The 16,528-nt window shown below is 68.5% G+C and overlaps 2 protein-coding genes across 5 annotated transcripts in view; both read left to right on the top strand.

The window, feature by feature from the left end:
* Positions 1–5,633, top strand: part of SUN1 (Sad1 and UNC84 domain containing 1) — a 37,030-nt gene extending 31,397 nt beyond the window's left edge. For all 4 annotated transcript variants that reach the window (XM_028527528.2, XM_036014683.1, XM_036014682.1 and 1 more), the window contains 5 exons: positions 354–438; positions 2,549–2,664; positions 3,011–3,178; positions 3,528–3,620; positions 3,949–5,633. In XM_028527528.2, the coding sequence (XP_028383329.1) occupies positions 354–438; positions 2,549–2,664; positions 3,011–3,178; positions 3,528–3,620; positions 3,949–4,062 (576 nt within the window). In that variant the 3' untranslated portion in view covers positions 4,063–5,633. The remainder of the gene's footprint in view (positions 1–353; positions 439–2,548; positions 2,665–3,010; positions 3,179–3,527; positions 3,621–3,948) is intronic.
* A 672-nt stretch (positions 5,634–6,305) lies between these two features.
* GET4 (guided entry of tail-anchored proteins factor 4) lies at positions 6,306–16,283 on the top strand. The gene is made up of 9 exons (XM_028528910.2): positions 6,306–6,598; positions 11,207–11,285; positions 11,456–11,537; positions 11,812–11,961; positions 12,968–13,106; positions 13,914–14,054; positions 14,174–14,249; positions 14,325–14,397; positions 16,009–16,283. Exons 1-9 carry the CDS (start codon positions 6,321–6,323, stop codon positions 16,092–16,094), a joined length of 1,104 nt encoding a protein of 367 aa, XP_028384711.2. The 5' UTR covers positions 6,306–6,320; the 3' UTR covers positions 16,095–16,283.
* Positions 16,284–16,528: the final 245 nt, after the last annotated feature.

Genomic DNA, 16,528 nt, shown 5'->3' with positions numbered 1-16,528 from the left:
GTCATAGCTGCCTCTGGGGAGCACTTGATACTCGACTGATCTTCTCGCCCCAGAGCCCCCCAGGCACCCAGCACCGGGACAGTCCCCGCGCTGAGCCCGCTGGGCCACCCCTCTGGGCACCTCTGGGCTCTTGTGACCCAGGGACCAGGGAGGCGGTGTGAGTCCGAGAGCAGGCTCGCGCCCCCTACACCCCTGCCCGCTGTCCCCAGACAGCGCTGACGGACGGACGGACAGCACGCCCTCCCTGAGACGGCCACCCCCACCGCCTCCGGCCCCCACCCCCAGCACTCACACACAGCCCTGTCTCTCCTCCCCTGGGTCCGGCGCCCCCCCCCTCCTGCGTGCCCCCCCAGCAAGCGCGCATCATTGTGGACAACGCGCTGAAGCTGTACTCCCAGGACAAGACCGGCATGGTGGACTTCGCCCTGGAGTCCGGCGGTGAGTCGCAGGGCAGAGACTGGGGCGTACGTGCCAGGCCGGTGGCTCCAGTCCTGGTGTTAGGGTGCAGCCTGCGCCTCCCGGCAGAGGCTGGGGCTGTGCCCGGTGTGCATGGCAGGTGCCGGTATGCGCCCATCAGCAAAACCCCAGTTTGGTGGCGTCTCGGTGGCCTTTGGTCTCCAGCTGTGGGGCAGTGCCCGGCCGCAGAGGCACCCTCAGCTCCAGCTCCCACACTGGACAGCTGTCACGTGCTTTGCATGTGGAAGGCGGCACTGGCAGGAAGATTGTGGCTTGCTGTACCGTGATCCCCACTTTTTGTGGGGTCACCGAGATGCGCCTGCCTGCCCCAGGGGTCAGCACTGGGAGTGGCACTGCACAGCTTCTTCCCGTGGCCCCCGGCGTGGTGCTCGCAGGGTGAGCACGGCCCCTCCAGGCGTGTGGCAAGGGCCCTGCAGACGCCTGCCTCCCTCCGGGGCCACGCCCGTCAGCGGGGACAGGCCAGGACAGCCGTCCCAGGGGCGAGGCCGGCCCACTGGGCAGACGGCGGGGCTGCTGGTTTGGCTCCTCGTGGAGGAGAAAGCCATGGTCACTCGAGGGCCACGTGCGCCGGACCAGCCGGCACCGCGCTTCTCGAGGTGCTGTGGACCACGCGTGTGCGCGCGCCTCCGGGCCCCGTCCCCGTGACCCTGGGCCCGCCACGAGAGGCCGCTTCCGCAAGGAGACGGGGAGTGCCCCCGGTCACGGGGCATGGGGCCGGACCCCGAAGGGCCTCGTGGCGGCCCAGCAGGGGCTCTGCCCCTTGCCCCAGAGAAGCGCAGTTTTCGGGTTTGTCCAGTTCAGGGTCAGGGGGGGGGGGGGGGGCAGCAGACGAGCGTTTCTCAGGGAAACGGGGGCTCCTGACGCGCGTCACTGCGCTGGGAGCCCTGCAGGGGGCGGCGCCCGGAGCACCACCCGCCCCTGGTTCGGGGGGCGCGGGGAGCGGCCGGTCCCTGGTCAGGACCACAGTGGGGTGAGCGCTGCTGCCCCTCAAACACGACCTGGTTCTCCTGGTACTGTGGACGGACCGACATGCTTCTCACCGCGTAGGAGGTTTAGGTCTTGCGTCTTCAGATTCAGCGGTTTCTGAGGAAGTGCCTAGTAGTTCGGAGATGTCAGGTGACACCTCAGCCGTCCCTTGGGGACCAACGGTGACTTAGTCCCCGTGTTTGCGTGTGCGTGTGTGTATGCACATGTGCATGTGCGGAGGACGAGACCTGGTCGGTCCGCAGCGTGCAGACTGTCAGTGTTCACTGCTGAACCCAGCCAGGGTTTTCGACTCCGAGCTAGGACAGTGCCAGTGTGTTCGAGGAGGCTTTCTAAGAACAACACTAGGATATTTTTGGAAGACAGTTCAGTGGCTCGGAAATGCAAATGCAAATGCAGCGTGTTGACGCCGAAGCTGAGATCCGCCGCGCTGCCCGCCCCGCCCGCTAGGAGGCGGCTGCAGGTGCCGGGCGGGGCGGTGACTCGGCCCTTTGCCTCCTGCGGAAGGACTTTTCACGGGTTTTCATTTGTGTGTTTGTCTTGGCCTGCTGCGGCACCAGCACTTGCCGCTTCCCGTTGAGGCGGGACAGATGGCTGCGGCATTCTCACCGGCGCAGCCAAGGGGGTGGGAGCAGCGCCGTCGAGTGCCAGGGTCGCCGCCCTCCAGCCCCAGACACACCCGGCTCCCGGAGAGAAGCAGGGGTCGTGCACAGGCGCAGCCTGTACCCTCGGCCCCAACCCCAGCTGCCTGGCAGCAGCAGGGCCCGGCAGGCTCCGGGCGCTCTGCCAGCGCGGACGGAAGGGGGTGCAGGGCTGCCGTCCCCACAGGTGTGGGCGGGGCCAGTGCAGAGGGCCCCTCGGTGTCAGCAGGCACGGATTGCAACCCAAAGCGATCGCCCACTCCTGACATGGGGCTTGGAAAAAGTAAGATTAAGACTGGGGCTGCTCCTAAAGTAGAAGCTTCTTCCTACGAGCCACAAACCTGAGAGGTTTTAGCACACTTCCAGGAACTCCCCCTGAGGTCGGAAAGGACGCGGGGTCCCGAGGGGTGGGGCCGGACGCTGAAGTGGGCGGGGCCCGTTTGCAGGCGGAAGCATCCTGAGCACGCGCTGCTCGGAGACCTACGAGACCAAGACGGCGCTCATCAGCCTGTTCGGCGTCCCGCTGTGGTACTTCTCCCAGTCGCCCCGCGTCGTCATCCAGGTGAGCGGGCGGCCGCGCGGCGGGCGTCCTCACGTGGCTGGGGGCCACATGCACCCGTGTTTCTCTGGTGTGTGCGTGCATGTTGTGCGTCCCCCCGCTTTTCTCTGGGGTCCTGGTGATCGCAGCGGGTGTGAAACTCGCTCACGCCGTGGAGACGGTCACTCTTCGGAGTTGAAGTCCAAACCCTCTCCCCAGTCTGTCCTTTGATTTTGCTTAGGATGGATTTTTTTTGTGACGCCAAAGCTTTTATTTCAGTATTGTCAGCCTTTTATCTTCCCGCTTCTGTGTCCTGAGTGGCTAAGAGCTTGTTCAGCTCCTGAGTCTCAGGGCCTTGCCCCCTCCGCAGCCGGACATGTACCCAGGCAACTGCTGGGCGTTCAGAGGCTCCCAGGGCTACCTGGTGGTGAGGCTGTCCATGGAGGTCCGCCCGACCAGCTTCGCGCTGGAGCACATCCCCAAGACGCTGTCGCCCACGGGCAACATCACCAGCGCCCCCAGGGACTTCTCCGTCTACGTGAGTGTGCCCGGCTCTCCCTCCCCGGGCGGGGCGTGCCCCAGAGCCGCACCTGCCGAGAGGAAGGCTCGCGCGTCCCCGATGTGCGCACCTGCCCTGGTCCCTCGGCCTGCACCTGCTGCGAGCAGGCGGGTCAGGCATGAGGGGCACCGTTCCCTCCTTCCCCAGGAGGGTGCTTCTCGGGAGGGTGTGCGGGCCTGGAGGAGCGGGTCTCCGCTCTGCCGCCCATCCGGATGAGAAGCCTGGTCACCGACCGCTGTGGTGGGCCCGGCTCCCCGGCTCGTGCGGAGGAGCAGCGGCGCAGTCGGCCGCACTCCCGGAGTCGCAGGAGGTCTGGTTTCGCTTCCAGGGCCTAGAAAACGAGCATCAAGAAGAAGGGCAGCTGCTGGGACAGTTTGTGTACGACCAGGACGGCGAGTCGCTCCAGACGTTCCCCGTCCTGGTGAGCTCCGGCGGGCGTGGCAGGGCCCGCTGACCTTGACAGAACTGTCAGAAGGGCATCGGGGGCCTCTGGGGGGCGGGGGAGCTGAGCTCCTAGCTTTGCTCCCGAAGGAGCCCCTTTGGGAGGCGCTTTGTTCCTGCACGGTCAGGCCCGGGACGCATTGTCGGCTTCCCTGAGCTCTGTGTCCTGGCTGCCGACGCGGAGCACACTGGCCAGGGCCCTTTCTGGCCCGGCCACTTCCTCTCGGATACCCCAGTCGGGAAGGTGCCCGGGCTCGGGCGGTCTGCACTGAGTAAGCATGGTTTCGCTCTCTCCCCTTCTGTTTCAGAGAAGACCGGAGAGAGGTTTCCAAATCGTGGAGCTCCGGGTCTCCTCCAACTGGGGCCACCCGGAGTACACGTGTCTCTACCGGTTCCGCGTCCACGGAGAGCCCGTGCAGTAGAGACGCCGGTGGCCGCCGCTGTACATTTTGTATATACTGGGACAGCCCGAGACCAACACGGGCCCGTCACGGCGAGGATGTGGGGACAGCAGGGTGACGGTGCCAGCCGCCAGCAGGGGAACAGGGGCGGCCGACCCCGTGACGCTGCTCGAGGTTCTGCCCACGGACTGTGTGTGTCGAGTGCTTGGGCGCAGACACCCGTTGGCGACAGGCAGTCTCGGGAATTCATTTGAATGTATGGTTCACAGACACACACTTTGGGGGTTTGTTTTTAAACACAAAGCTGTTCACACTCGTATTTTCCTGACATCAGGAACAAAGCAGATGAGGTTAAAAGGTTTGGCGTGTTCTTGCAGCTTCTACACTTAGCCGTTCACTGGCCCTTTGAAAGGACTTCGGGAGCAGATGGACTTGACCTTCCCAGTCCAGCACACATTTCTTTCAGGGAAAACCAGCGTCAACAAGTTCCAGTTCCCCACTCCCTTCCTGCAGGGTGGGGTTTGTCCTTCACTCCACGCGGACAGTCCCTTCACGTCACCAGGTGGGGACGGACGGAAATGTGCTCTCCTGCTTTGTCTGCTCTCCTGAGTGAGAGCTTCACAGCCAGACCCCCGTGCTGACCCCCGCTAACCGGGGTGGGGCACCTCCCTTTGCTGGGACTCGGGCTGGGGGGCTGCAGTCTGGACGCAGACATGTAGCCCTCCGCTGTCCCCGATGGTCCTGTGGGGTCCCTGGGCGTTTTCACGTCACCATATGAACAGGAACAAGGAATCTGGTCTTAGGGGTCTCTTTGGGTTTTCTTGTGGATGTTGCTGAAGAGCAAACACTAACGTTCTCCAGATCAGAGGGCTGTTTTTACGTGGATGGTGTCCGAGGAGAAGGTCCCGCGCGGCAAACTCCCACCACTACTCCGCCGGGTGGCGCTGCCCCGCGCGTCCTCCACGCGCTCCTGCCGGGGTTCGCCTTTTCTCCCGACTGCTGGCTGTCCTCCCTTGGTTCCTGTGACACGCGCTTTGGTTGTAATTAATATTTAATACTGAGAAACTTACCTGAGCAGATTTTATAAATGAGATGTCCACAAGGCACTTGAGGCGTTACAGATGCTTTACTGGGTTAAGCAGTTTCATGGTATTTTCAGACAAAGATGAACTGAGGGTGCTGGCTGGTTTCTGGAGTTTCATGTATATTGCACAACAGCCCCGAAACACACGCAGCCTGCACGGCTGCTCTTGTCACTCGGAATTGGAACCAACGCCTATGCAGTGGAGTTGAACAAAACACACACAGATGTTTCCTATATTACAGGATAAATATATGTCAGAATTTCCTATATAAAACTAACTTGGGAGTTGGGGTGGAAATATTTTGAATATTAATTTATTTTTAAAGATGCGAGATAGGACTTTGTGCAGTGTATTTTTGTAAATGCTTTTCCAAATATCTGTCTCTGGTAGTGCTCTTGTTGCTGCCACCAAACTAAGATGCTATTGAAATGTTTAAATAAAGAGTTTTAATTTTAAAAAGTGCACGGGGATACTTCCAGTGAATAATAAAACAGCCTGTTTCCAGTCGGCATGCGTTGTTTGTGCGGGAGGGTCGGCTCCACGCCTGCGCGGCGTCCGGGTTTGTTGGCACCTGACCGGCGCTCCCTGCGGCGCTGCCAGGTCCCGCACCCTCTGCGTCCCCCTCGGGGGCCCCCCGACCGCCTACTGTGCGCCTGCCGCCCAGGGCGAGACGCCAGCGCGGAGAGGCCGAGCCGCGCGTTCAGCAGGACGGCAGGAGGTGCCCCGCCCCACAGCTGCCTCCGGGCAGCAGGTGTGGCCCCCGGCGCACGCGGACTCGCCGTCCCTCCGCTCGGCGCTGGCTGTACCCGGAAGTCGGTACTGTGCGGGGCGCCCGGGTACGCACGCGCGAGCCACTCGAGCAGGGCGGACCGCCGTCCGCGCGACTCAGACACCCGCCAGGGCGGGCGGATGCGGATCCGGTGCTGCCGTAGCTCGGCGCCCACCCGCGGCCACCCCGCGCGCCCTAGAGACTTGGCCACGCGCCGCGGGAACCGCTGAAGCACTTCCTGTCACGCCCTCTCCACCCGCCCACGGCACTCCAAAGGCAGAGGCCCGCGAGACCCGGCCCCGGACGCAGCGGCGTGCCCAACGACGTCACTGCGCCGCCGCGGTCACGTGGCCTCCCGCCAGGCCAACCCGCGGTCACGTGGCCGTCCGCCCTTGTCGCGGTCACGTGGTCGCGCGCCGCTCCTCATGGGCCACCGTAGAGAACGTCGGGCGGCCTCCGGGACGGGAGCCGAGAGGCGCTGTTCACCGCGCCTGCGACAGCGTCAGCCCTGCGCGGAGCGCCGGCCCATGGCGGCGGCGGCGGCGGCAGCGGCGGCGGCGGCGGCGATGGCAGAGCAGGAGGGCGCCCGCAACGGGGCCCGCAACCGCGGCGGCGTCCAGCGCGTGGAGGGCAAGCTGCGCGCCAGCGTCGAGAAGGGCGACTACTACGAGGCGCACCAGATGTACCGGACCCTGTTCTTCAGGTAGCCCCCGCCGCCTGGGGGTCCCCGTCCGCCCCGCCCCCGCCCGCCGGCCGGCTCCACTGCCGGGCGCGGAGCCAGTGGGAACGGGCGGCGGCCGACGCAGCTCCCCGGCCTCGCCCCCGCCCGCCCGCCCTGCGCACCCCCGGGCTGGTTCCCCGGGCGCCGAGGCGTCTGAAGCCCGCGCGCGGAGTCTCACGGTTTTCCTCCCGCTCGGCATCCGGTCCCATCTCTTTCCGTTCCGGTGTCCTCGCTAGCCCCCTCGGCGTCGCGCCGAAGCAGCGGTGTTTACTGCCCGGCACAGCGGGGGTACCTGCGCTGGCCGCCGGCCACTTGCGTGGGGCTGGGCCGTGGGGTCCCGGTTGTCGGAGAGGTGGCCCCGGAGTCTGAGTGATCAGCCCCCGCGCTGCACGGCCAGCTCCCAGTCTCCCTTGGGCGCGGTGTCCCGGGGTTCCCTTGTCCCGCCTCAACTGCTGTCCCGTCCTACTGTTCACACACGGGGACGGCCCGCTGGTGAGCAGCTGCTGCCTTGTGCGACCCTTGGTGGTTTGGGGCCGCCCATCAGGTCGGGACGGTCCCCAAGGCGACTTGCAGAATTCATTCTGCCCATGCAGAGCCGTGGGGACCGACTGTGGGGTCAGCCCTCGGCACCAGGAGGCCAGGCTGTCAAGCTTCTGCCCCGGGGCGGTTAAATCAGTGTCCCTGGCTGTCGGAGGTGGTGTCTACTCCGGCCTCAGTTGACCAGTTTCTGTTTGGGTTGAGCGCGTTGCCACCGACCGAGCTCAGGCTGCGTGCCTGGAGGGCCGAGTGGATAGTTCTTCGAGGGACCGGCCCCAGCCGGGACAGGGCGATCGCCGCTGCCGCCCTCGCCCCGCCTGCGACGCTGCCGTGGGAGCTGCTGTAACCTCAAGGTCGCCTGGCGCTGGCTGGTCCTGGGATTCCCGTCACCGTCCGCCCCAGTGATTAATCAGCAAAACTGGGTCTTCCCAAACCAAACGCTGCCCGCCGTGTTTCCAGCCCGTCCCTCGGAGACGCTGCAGAGCAGCGGGATGAGCCTCACGGCGGCGAGTCTCTGAGGCCAGGGGACAGCCAGCCGGCCTCTCACCGCTGCTCTGCAGCCTGGGACCCTGACGCCTTGGTAACCCTCCGAGCCCCGGCTTCGTTGTGGGCCACGGATGGGGCCCCTCCGCCCCGCTGGGAGTCCTGAGAAGTGAGCGGTCTGCCGAGGGCCGTGTTGGGGACGTGTCCGCGGTGGCTGCAGCAGCACCCGGGAGGCCCCCCTGAGCCAGGCGGGAGGAGGGTCCCTGAACGGTGTGAGGGTGCTACAGTGTGCATCGGGGAGCCCTCACACGCGCACACCCCCGAAACGGGCGCCGAGCGGGACGCCGAAGCGCTCGGCAGCTCTGAGGTCTCGGCCGCAGCTCGCGCCCGGCGGTCGGCGGGCGCAGTCGTCTGCGGTTTCACTCGGGCGGCACCTGCCCCGCGGACGGGCCGCGTTCGCTCAGCGGGATTGTTTCCAGATGCACGCGCGCGTGTCAGTGCGTCGGCCGTGCGAGCGGGGGCCATTGTGCGGGTGGACCCGGATGTGACCTGTCACCCCGGGCAGGTACCCACGTCACGACGCTCCGACGCGCTCACGTCAGTCCTGACGCGCTCACGTCAGTGCTGACGCAGCTGGAGGAGGAGTTGGGCCGCCTGGCGGGCCGGGGGGCGTCCCCTGGGCTGTGTCCGCAGGACGGGGTCTGGCCGCTGGCGCCCGGGCTGAGCGCAGGCGTCGGCGTTTGGCTCCGGCCCCACGGAGGGGCCGTGGGCGGGCTCCTTGTCTCCTCGGACCGCTCGCACATAAAAGTTACTTTGTTGTTTTTTTGTTTCTTCCTTAAAAAAAAAAGGTTTTATTTTATTTAGAGAGAGGGGAATGGAAGGAGAGAGAGAGAGGGAAACATCAGTGTGGGGTTCTCTGTCATGCGCCCCCTGCTGGGGACCTGGCCCGCAGCCCAGGCACGTGCCCGGACTGGGGATCGAACCGGTGACCCTTCGGTCTGCAGGCCGGTGCTCAGTCCACTGAGCCACACCAGCTGGGGCGATGTTACTTTGTCTTGAGGGACTGTCCCCTCCTCCCTGTGAAATGTCCGTCTTTGCGTGCTGTTACCTTCCTTGTCCTGAAGCTCGTTGTGCCTGAGGTGGTGGCTGCACCCGTGTTCTTCTGGAGACCACGGCCCCGGACTCGGGGTTCGTCTTTGGGCCGAGCACAGTGGGGCCTCGCGTGGTGACCCGCCGGCTCCCAGGGGGCTCCGGCAGGCGCCGGTCCAGTGGCGCTGGCCTGGGAGGGGCCGCAGCCCTGGCCTGCGTGCAGCCTTTGTTTTCCGGCTGTGCGCCGGCTCCCCTGGTCCTCTCTCCGCGAGTGGCGGTTCCCTCTGTTTTCTCTCCCCACGTTTCCAGCCGGCCTCGGGGTGTCCGCGCTGTGGGCGCGTGAGCCTGTGGAGCGCACCGCGCCCCCAGAGGAAGCCGCTCAGGGCCTGGCTGCGGCCCTTGCTCCCTGTCCGGGGGCCACCAGCCCCTGCTCACAGCTCCTGTCTGTCACCGGGGTCTCTCTCTGAGCCAGCCGCTGGTCAGCTGCGGTGCGCGGAGGCAGCAACCGCACGTCCGTCCTCCTCCACGTACCTTCGGTGCTGAAGTGAAGTGCGTTCCGCACCCTGTCCTGGGCCCTAGGGACGGGGCTTTGCTTCTGTCTGTCTGTCTGTCTGTGGCCCCGCCCCCGCGGCCCCCTTGCTGGACCTCGCGTGGGCCTCCGGTGTCTCTGCCTGCGGTTCTCTCCAGCACCGCTCCGGGCTGCAGAGTTTGGGCTGGGGGTCTGGTGGGGTGTCTGCGGGTCGCTGTCTCCTCCCCCCAGAGGGGAGCAGTTTTTTTCTGTCACTCACGTTTTGGACAGTGTGAGCAGCCTGCGTCCTGGGGAAGGTCTTCTGCGTGGCGGTGACAGCGTCCTGCCAGCACGCGAGAGGCCAGCCCCCGCCCTGCGTCCGGGGAGTTCTTGGGCCTTCCGACCGGCCCTCTGCTCTCGGCTCCCCCCTCGCTCGCTTGCTCCGGACCAGGACCCCTGGGCAGTGCCCTCCCGCCCCCCAGGTCCCTCCTGTGGGTCTGGCTTCAAGCTGCTTCTCCTCCTTGGGGCCCTCTGTCCACCGCCCCCCCCCCCCCCCACGGGGCTCTGCAGCCCGGGCTCCGGTCTGGTTCCCCTCACGCCCCTTCGGTGATGTGCCCGTCGCTTTGCTCCCGAGCGTGCGCAGCTGCCGCCGCAGAGCCTGCAGCCTGTCGGGCAGCGCCCTGGAGGCTGCTGGAGGTCCCGTGTCCTCGGGTCCCTGGGCACGGCTGGTGTCCCTTCGGGTGGCCCCGCCGTCACCGTGCTCCAGGGGCTGGTGTCCAGGGGGGGTGCGGTCCCTCGCTCAGGTGCCCGTTCCTGTGACCAGCTCAGGCTGGTGCCTGGAGGGGGTGGTTCTGCTTCCAGTGGACGGCACTGCACCCGGGTTTTTCTGTCACCTGGGCTGCCAGCACCCCCGGGGGGGGGGGGCGTTATGGTCCTGGGGGCCCAGGGTGGCTGTGTCCCCACAGCGTTCGTGTCATCTGGGCCTCGGAGCGACCACCATGGTAGGGGTGTGGCGGGTGGGGGAGGGGGCTTGCGAGCTGCTGCCCGCTCCCGTGCCTGGTGGCCGTTGCTGCCGGGCTCTCTGGGGACGGAGCTGGCTTTCAGGTGCTGGTGCTGCCACTGGGCCCTGTGGGAGCTGTTCCTGCATCTGGGGGGGACTGGCTGTGTGCACTGCCCCCACCCCCTAGCGCCCGTGTCCCCCAGTGGGGTTCTCTCAGGCATCCTGGTGCCGGGGGGTCAAGGAGCCTTTGTTGGGACACGGCAGGTGGCGGGCTGTAGGTTTCTGGGGAGACACACGGGGTCCGTCGCACCCCACGGCGCTTCCTCTGACGACGGGCAGAACGGGCTGCACTGCCGTGGGCGACGCCCTCCGCCAGCAGCTGGCAGGCGGCCCCCCGGGGGGCGGGGGGGCAGGGCCTCGGCCGCTCTCGGCCCCGCTCAGCCACCAGGGCCCCTGCGCCGTCCCGCTGCCTGTCGCCCTCGGCTCTTTCCCCCGCTCTCCCGGGCTCCTCCGGGGGCTGCGCCCTGTGCACTGTCCGACCTCTGCCCCTGGTCCCCGAAAACAGGCCCCACTGTCCCGGGGACTTGGTGTGGCTGCCCCTCAGGCGTGTCTGTGCCCCATCTGGGCCTGTCCCCCGCCTGGGCACTTGCTGCCTGAGACGGGGGGCCCGGTGTGTGCCCTCGGCCAGCGGAGACGGGCTGCACGGCTGCCGGCCCGGGGGTCCCTGTGGGTGGAGCCCCGTCCAGGCGCTCTCGGGGGCTCCCGCGGCAGAGCTGGGACCAGGTCACGTGTGTGTGTGCTCGTGAGCATGCATGCGCTTGTGTGGGTGCGTGGCAGGGACCGCACCCAGCTCGAGTCGTCCTGGCAGGAGGCGCACTGGTCACTGCCAGGGAGCTCGCGTCCCCGTGACCTCCCGGCACCGCCCTCTGGCGGCTGGGCGTGACTGGCACCTGCCCCCCCTCCCCTGTCGCAGGTACATGTCACAGAACAAGCACGCGGAGGCCCGGGAGCTCATGTGCTCGGGAGCCCTGCTCTTCTTCAGCCACGGCCAGGTGAGTGGTGGGCGTCGCCGGTGTGTCCCCTGCTAGGGGCGTGGCGTGGGTCCGGCACCGACTGTGGGGCGCTGTGCCGGGGCTGGGAGTCGGGGTGACCTTGCTGTGTGTTCTGGACACGGGGCCCCCGTTCTGACCGTGGGGGTCCCGTCTGCTTTCTCGTCTCGTAGCAAAACAGTGCCGCGGACTTGTCCATGCTGGTCCTGGAGTCGCTGGAGAAGGCTGAGGCGGAGGTGGCCGAGGAGCTGCTGGGTGAGCTTTCTCACGGGGCGACCCTCCCTCCCACGCGCACCGGGGACACCATGCTGTCGGCCATTGGGACCTGCCCCCCGGGGCTGCCAGGAGGCCCCTGCCGCCAGCTGGCTCCCCTGGGCATGGTTGGGGGCAGCACGGGGCCCTGTGGGGCCCCGCCCACATGCCCCCGGGGGCTGCGAGCTCCCGCTGCTCGGCCGGCCCCCTCGGACACGCTGCGGGGAGAGCCGAGGCCGTGCCGCCCCTCTGCGAGAGCCTGTGTGTGTGCTTCCAGAAAGCCTGGCGAGACTGTTCAGCCTGATGGACCCCAACTCCCCGGAGCGAGTGGCCTTCGTGTCCAGAGCCCTGAAGTGGTCTGGCGGAGGGTCCGGGAGGCTGGGCCACCCGCGGCTGCACCAGCTGCTGGCCGTCACCCTGTGGCGAGGTGGGTCTGCCGTGGGCGCACCAGGGCTCCCGCGGGCTCCCCTCGCTCCCCAGCGGACCTCGGGGCTTCTCGGCCATGGTGGACGGGGTGCCCGGGCCGCTGCCTCCTCTCGGCCGTGTCCTCCGGCCGGGGACGCCGCCCAGCCTGGGGCAGGGCCACGACCGTGTGGAGGGGCCCGGGCCCGGGCAGCGTCTTGCCCCCCACACCCCTCTCAGGGCCCCGCCGCCCAGCACCCGTCTCTTCTCTCAGGGACGTGGCCCCCCTGGCCGGCGCCCAGCGGTGGTGCCCGTGTCCTGGTGCCGGTCCTGCTTCCAGCTCGGCGCCCGGGGACTCCCGTGCGGGTGCCGCGCTCCGGCCTGTGGCTCGGGCCCACGCGTGTGTCCACCCGCATGCTGGGCGCAGCTTCACGAGGATGAAGCCACCCAGCAGAGTGGTCAGCAGCGGGCAGCCTGGGGTCCCGGCACCTGCGGTCACGTCCAGGGCCCCAGGACACACGTGGTCCGTTTCCTCGGGCCGGCGTGGAGCAGGCGCAGTGCGGGTCGGGGCTCCCGACGGACCGCTGCTCACGGCCCCACCCACGCCACCGTGGCGTGCGGAGCCGCCCTGTCGGACCGTCCAGCGGGGTCACTGCCCTCGCGGCGCTGTGCTCGGGGGTGGCCCGGGGCGGTTGGAGCCGCTGGGTGGGGGGCGGGTGGCACCTGGTGTGCGGGCTGGGTCGTCGGGGTGCAGCCCGAGGGCAGGGGAGCTGGGAGTGTGAGAGAAGGCACACCTTTAGTTTTTTAAATACGGTGTTTATTTCTTAGGGGAGGGGGCGGGGGGGGAGCAGTGATTGCACACCCCGTCCAGGGGCCAGGCCCACAGCCAGGCCCACGCCCTGACCAGGAACTGAACTGGCGACCTTTCGCTTTGCCAGGCGACGCCCGTCCCACGGCCGCGCCAGTGAGGCCAGGGGCCGTCTCTGAGGCCCCGGGAGGCCTCTGTGCTGACGGGCCCCTCCCCCCCGCAGAGCAAAACTACTGCGAGTCGCGGTACCACTTCCTGCACTCCACCGACGGCGAGGGCTGTGCCAACATGCTGGTGGAGTACTCCACCGCCCGGGGCTTCCGCAGCGAGGTGGACATGTTCGTGGCCCAGGCCGTGCTGCAGTGAGTAGGGCCGGCTCACGCTGCCTGCCCCCCCCCCCCCCCTGCAGTGAGTAGGGCCGGCTCACGCTGCCTGCCCCCCCCCCCCCCCTGCAGTGAGTAGGGCCGGCTCACGCTGCCTGCCACCCCCCCCCCCCCACCTCACGCGTCTGCCTCTGGGCGGGGCGGAGAGCTGCGTCTCCGTGGGGTGCGGGGCCAGGGACGCGGCCCCGAGGCCATGCTCATTCATCCCTCCCACGGTCCCTGCAGCGACACGCCGTCCCCACGGGCACCGGCGCCCCGTCCCTTCCCTGGCTGCCTTCCCGACAGCTTTTCTGAGTGTCGACGCCGGCACGCAGCGCGGGGTGGGCTCGCTCCTTGCACAGACACCCTGGGGTCTGGGGGCCGGCGGGCCATGGGCGAGGGGGGCCCTGGCCCGCTGGTCTGGCACGTGGTGTTCGGCGGAGACGCTCTCTCTGGGCTGAACGTGGCTCCGAGTGGAGGGTCTCGGCCACCTTTGCACGGCCCCTCTCTGCGCCCTGGTAAGAGGGGTCTGATCGCTGGCGCCCGCGCCTCTGCCTGCCCCACAGTGGGGACACCCTCCCGGGGCCTCGACTCCCAGTCCCTGGGCTGTGCGCACGCGGGCGGGGCCCAGCCAGTGCCGACAGCCGTGTGCGGGGCGGAACCCTGCCGTTCCCTCCTCTGTCTGCCCGGGACCCCGTGCCCACCCGCTCTCGCTCTCTCCGCTCCTGAGCTGTGGAGACCCGGTGGGGCTGGCTCCCGGGCCGGGGCCTAGCGGCCGCCCTCAGGAACACCACGCCCTCGCCCCAGGTTCCTGTGTCTGAAGAACAAGAGCAGCGCGTCCGTGGTGTTCGCGACGTACACCCAGAAGCACCCCTCCATCGAGGACGGCCCCCCCTTCGTGCAGCCGCTGCTCAACTTCATCTGGTTCCTGCTGCTGGCCGTGGACGGGTGAGCGCGCGCGTGCCGGGGGGTGCGGGCGCCTGCGGCCCTCGCGTTCCACCCCGGGTCCTCCCTGCCCGCCCCTGGGCGGCCGCGGAGCCGAGCCCCTGCTGTCTGGTCTGTTCCAGGGGCAAGCTGACGGTGTTCACGGTGCTGTGCGAGCAGTACCAGCCGTCGCTGCGGCGGGACCCCATGTACAACGAGGTGAGGGCGCGGGCCGGGGCCTCGGGGGAGGGGGCGGGGGTCCCTGCGCCCGCTCACGGCCACCCCGCCCTCCAGTACCTCGACAGGATAGGACAGCTCTTCTTCGGGGTGCCGCCCAAGCAGACGTCTTCCTACGGGGGCTTGCTAGGTAAGGCCCCGCGCACCCGCTGGCCGCGCCTCCGCCGCCCCGAGGCCTTCTCCCTGATCCCCACCCCCCCGCCCCCCCGGGCTCCTTGTTCACGGCCGCAGGACGGGGGCCGGGTTTCTTTTCTGGCTTCTTTATTGTGGGAGCCACACGGGATGCAGAACGGACCGTTTTCACCACTTCTGAGTGGGGGGCCATCACCCCGTCCTCCCGGGGCATCCTCACCTGCCCCCCCACACACACCCGCCCCTCCCACCTGGCCCCAGGAGCCCCCCCATGTGCGGGCTGCCTGGGCCCTCGACACTGTCCTCTCCAGGTGCGTGGAGAGCCGGCCCCCGGCCTGGGCTGCCACCGCCTGTCGGCCGCTGTGAGCGTCGGAGCGTGGGGTCCGGGCGGAGACCCTGCGTTCGGCTCCCCGGGGTGCGGGCCCTGGAGTGACTGGGTGCCCGCCGGCGGTGCCTGAGGGCCGTGCTGACGCCGTCGTCCCCCCGGGCACGCGGTGGTGCCGTGAGGTCCCTCTTGGCGATGGCCCGTCCTCCTATGGGCGCCGCGGCCACTCGGGCGGGCACTTCTGGGTTGGACTGTGGTGTTTCCCTGTGTTTTCTGCATGTTGACCCGTCGGGTGCACGCTTCACCAGCCTGTTTCCCGTCCTGGGGCCGCGGTCTCTCCTCTGAGGCGGTGCATTCAGAGCAGCGTTGGGTCCACGGCAGAGACTGGGGGGGGGCAGGGAGGTTCCCCGCATCGCGCCCCCGCAGAGAGGCCGCCCCTCGTCAGTGAGCCCACACGCCCCGCGGCCCTCCCCTCTGGGCCCCCGGGCTTCTCGGCGCTTCGGGGGGAGTCCGCCGTTGGGACGCCTGGGTCCTCGGGGTCACGGCCAGGAGGCGTGTGCGGGTCTGCATGGGGGAGCTCCCGGCGTTTCGGTCCCAGCCTCTCGCCGCCTCGGCTCCTGCGTCCCGGCCTCCCACGCGTTTTCAGGGCGTCCCCGTGTACGTGCGCCCTGTCGGGGCCCAGCTTCCCCCTCCCCTGCGGGCAGCCTGCCCTGTGCCCAGTCCGTAGCCGCCTGAGCTTGTGACTTGCTCCCGGGCTGCCCGCTCCGGCCCCGTCCTCCTCCTCCAGGCTGTTCTGGCTGCTCGGCCCCCTGACCTCCCGCAGAAAGTGTGTCACTGGGGGCGTGGGGAGGGAGGGCAGTGGGACCCGTCCGGGCCGGGGGGTGGGGGCAGTGCCCCCGAGTCTCGCCCCCCACCTTGTCCCGCAGCATCCACGGGGCCCCTCGCACGCGCCTCTCCCGAGGACGGGGCTGCCGGGGCGGGACCGTGGGTGCGACTCCGGGTCCGGGTTTTCAGAGCTGCTGCCCACGAGGCAAGGGGTTGTCTGTTGCACATGGATTCCGTGTCCTGCGGTGTGGCTGAATCCCCGAGTTAGCTTCCGCAGTTTTGAGGTGAAGACCGTTAGGGTTTTCTGCACGTAAGGCCTTGTCACCTGCAAACAGGTAGTTTCACCTCTCCCCTTCCGGTTTCGGAGCTTTTCCTTCCTCTCCTGGCCTGCCTGCCCCAGTGGGGGTCTGCGGGCCCCGGGGCGGGGCCTCGGGCCCCTGATGGTGCGTCTGCTTCCAGGTAACCTCCTGAGCAGCCTCATGGGCTCCTCGGAGCAGGAGGGCGAGGACAGCCAGGACGACAGCAGCCCCATCGAGCTCGACTGACGCCGCCTCCACCTGCACGAGGCCTGCGGCTGGCGGCGTGGTCCCGCGTGGGAGCCCCGGGCCCTCCCCGCTCGGAGGCTGCGGCAGCTGCGTCGGCGCCTGTGGGCGGGCCCCGGCCGGGGGCGGGCGGCCGCGGCCTCGGGTTGCCCCACAATAAAGCACAGGCCTGCGCGCCGGCCTCCCCCAGTCCTTCGTTTCTGGTTTGCTTTGGGTGCCGGGGCCGCCGTCGGCCGCCCCCACGTGCACGTGCCCTGGGGGCCCCGGGGCCACTCCCTGCCACGTCCCGGAGGCCGTGGCCGCTGCCGGGCGCTGGGCAAGTGTGCGGAGGCCGCGGGACTCCCACCTCGTGGGGCCGTGTGTGCCCAGCGGCGCTGCCTCCGACCCGCGTCCCCGGCGTTGACCGGCACACGGCCTGCAGCCAGGGGCCCGGCCCG

The sequence above is a fragment of the Phyllostomus discolor genome, chromosome 13 (genome assembly GCF_004126475.2).
Source record: "Phyllostomus discolor isolate MPI-MPIP mPhyDis1 chromosome 13, mPhyDis1.pri.v3, whole genome shotgun sequence".
NCBI lineage: Eukaryota > Metazoa > Chordata > Mammalia > Chiroptera > Phyllostomidae > Phyllostomus > Phyllostomus discolor.
This window is presented reverse-complemented; position numbering and strand designations above follow the sequence as displayed.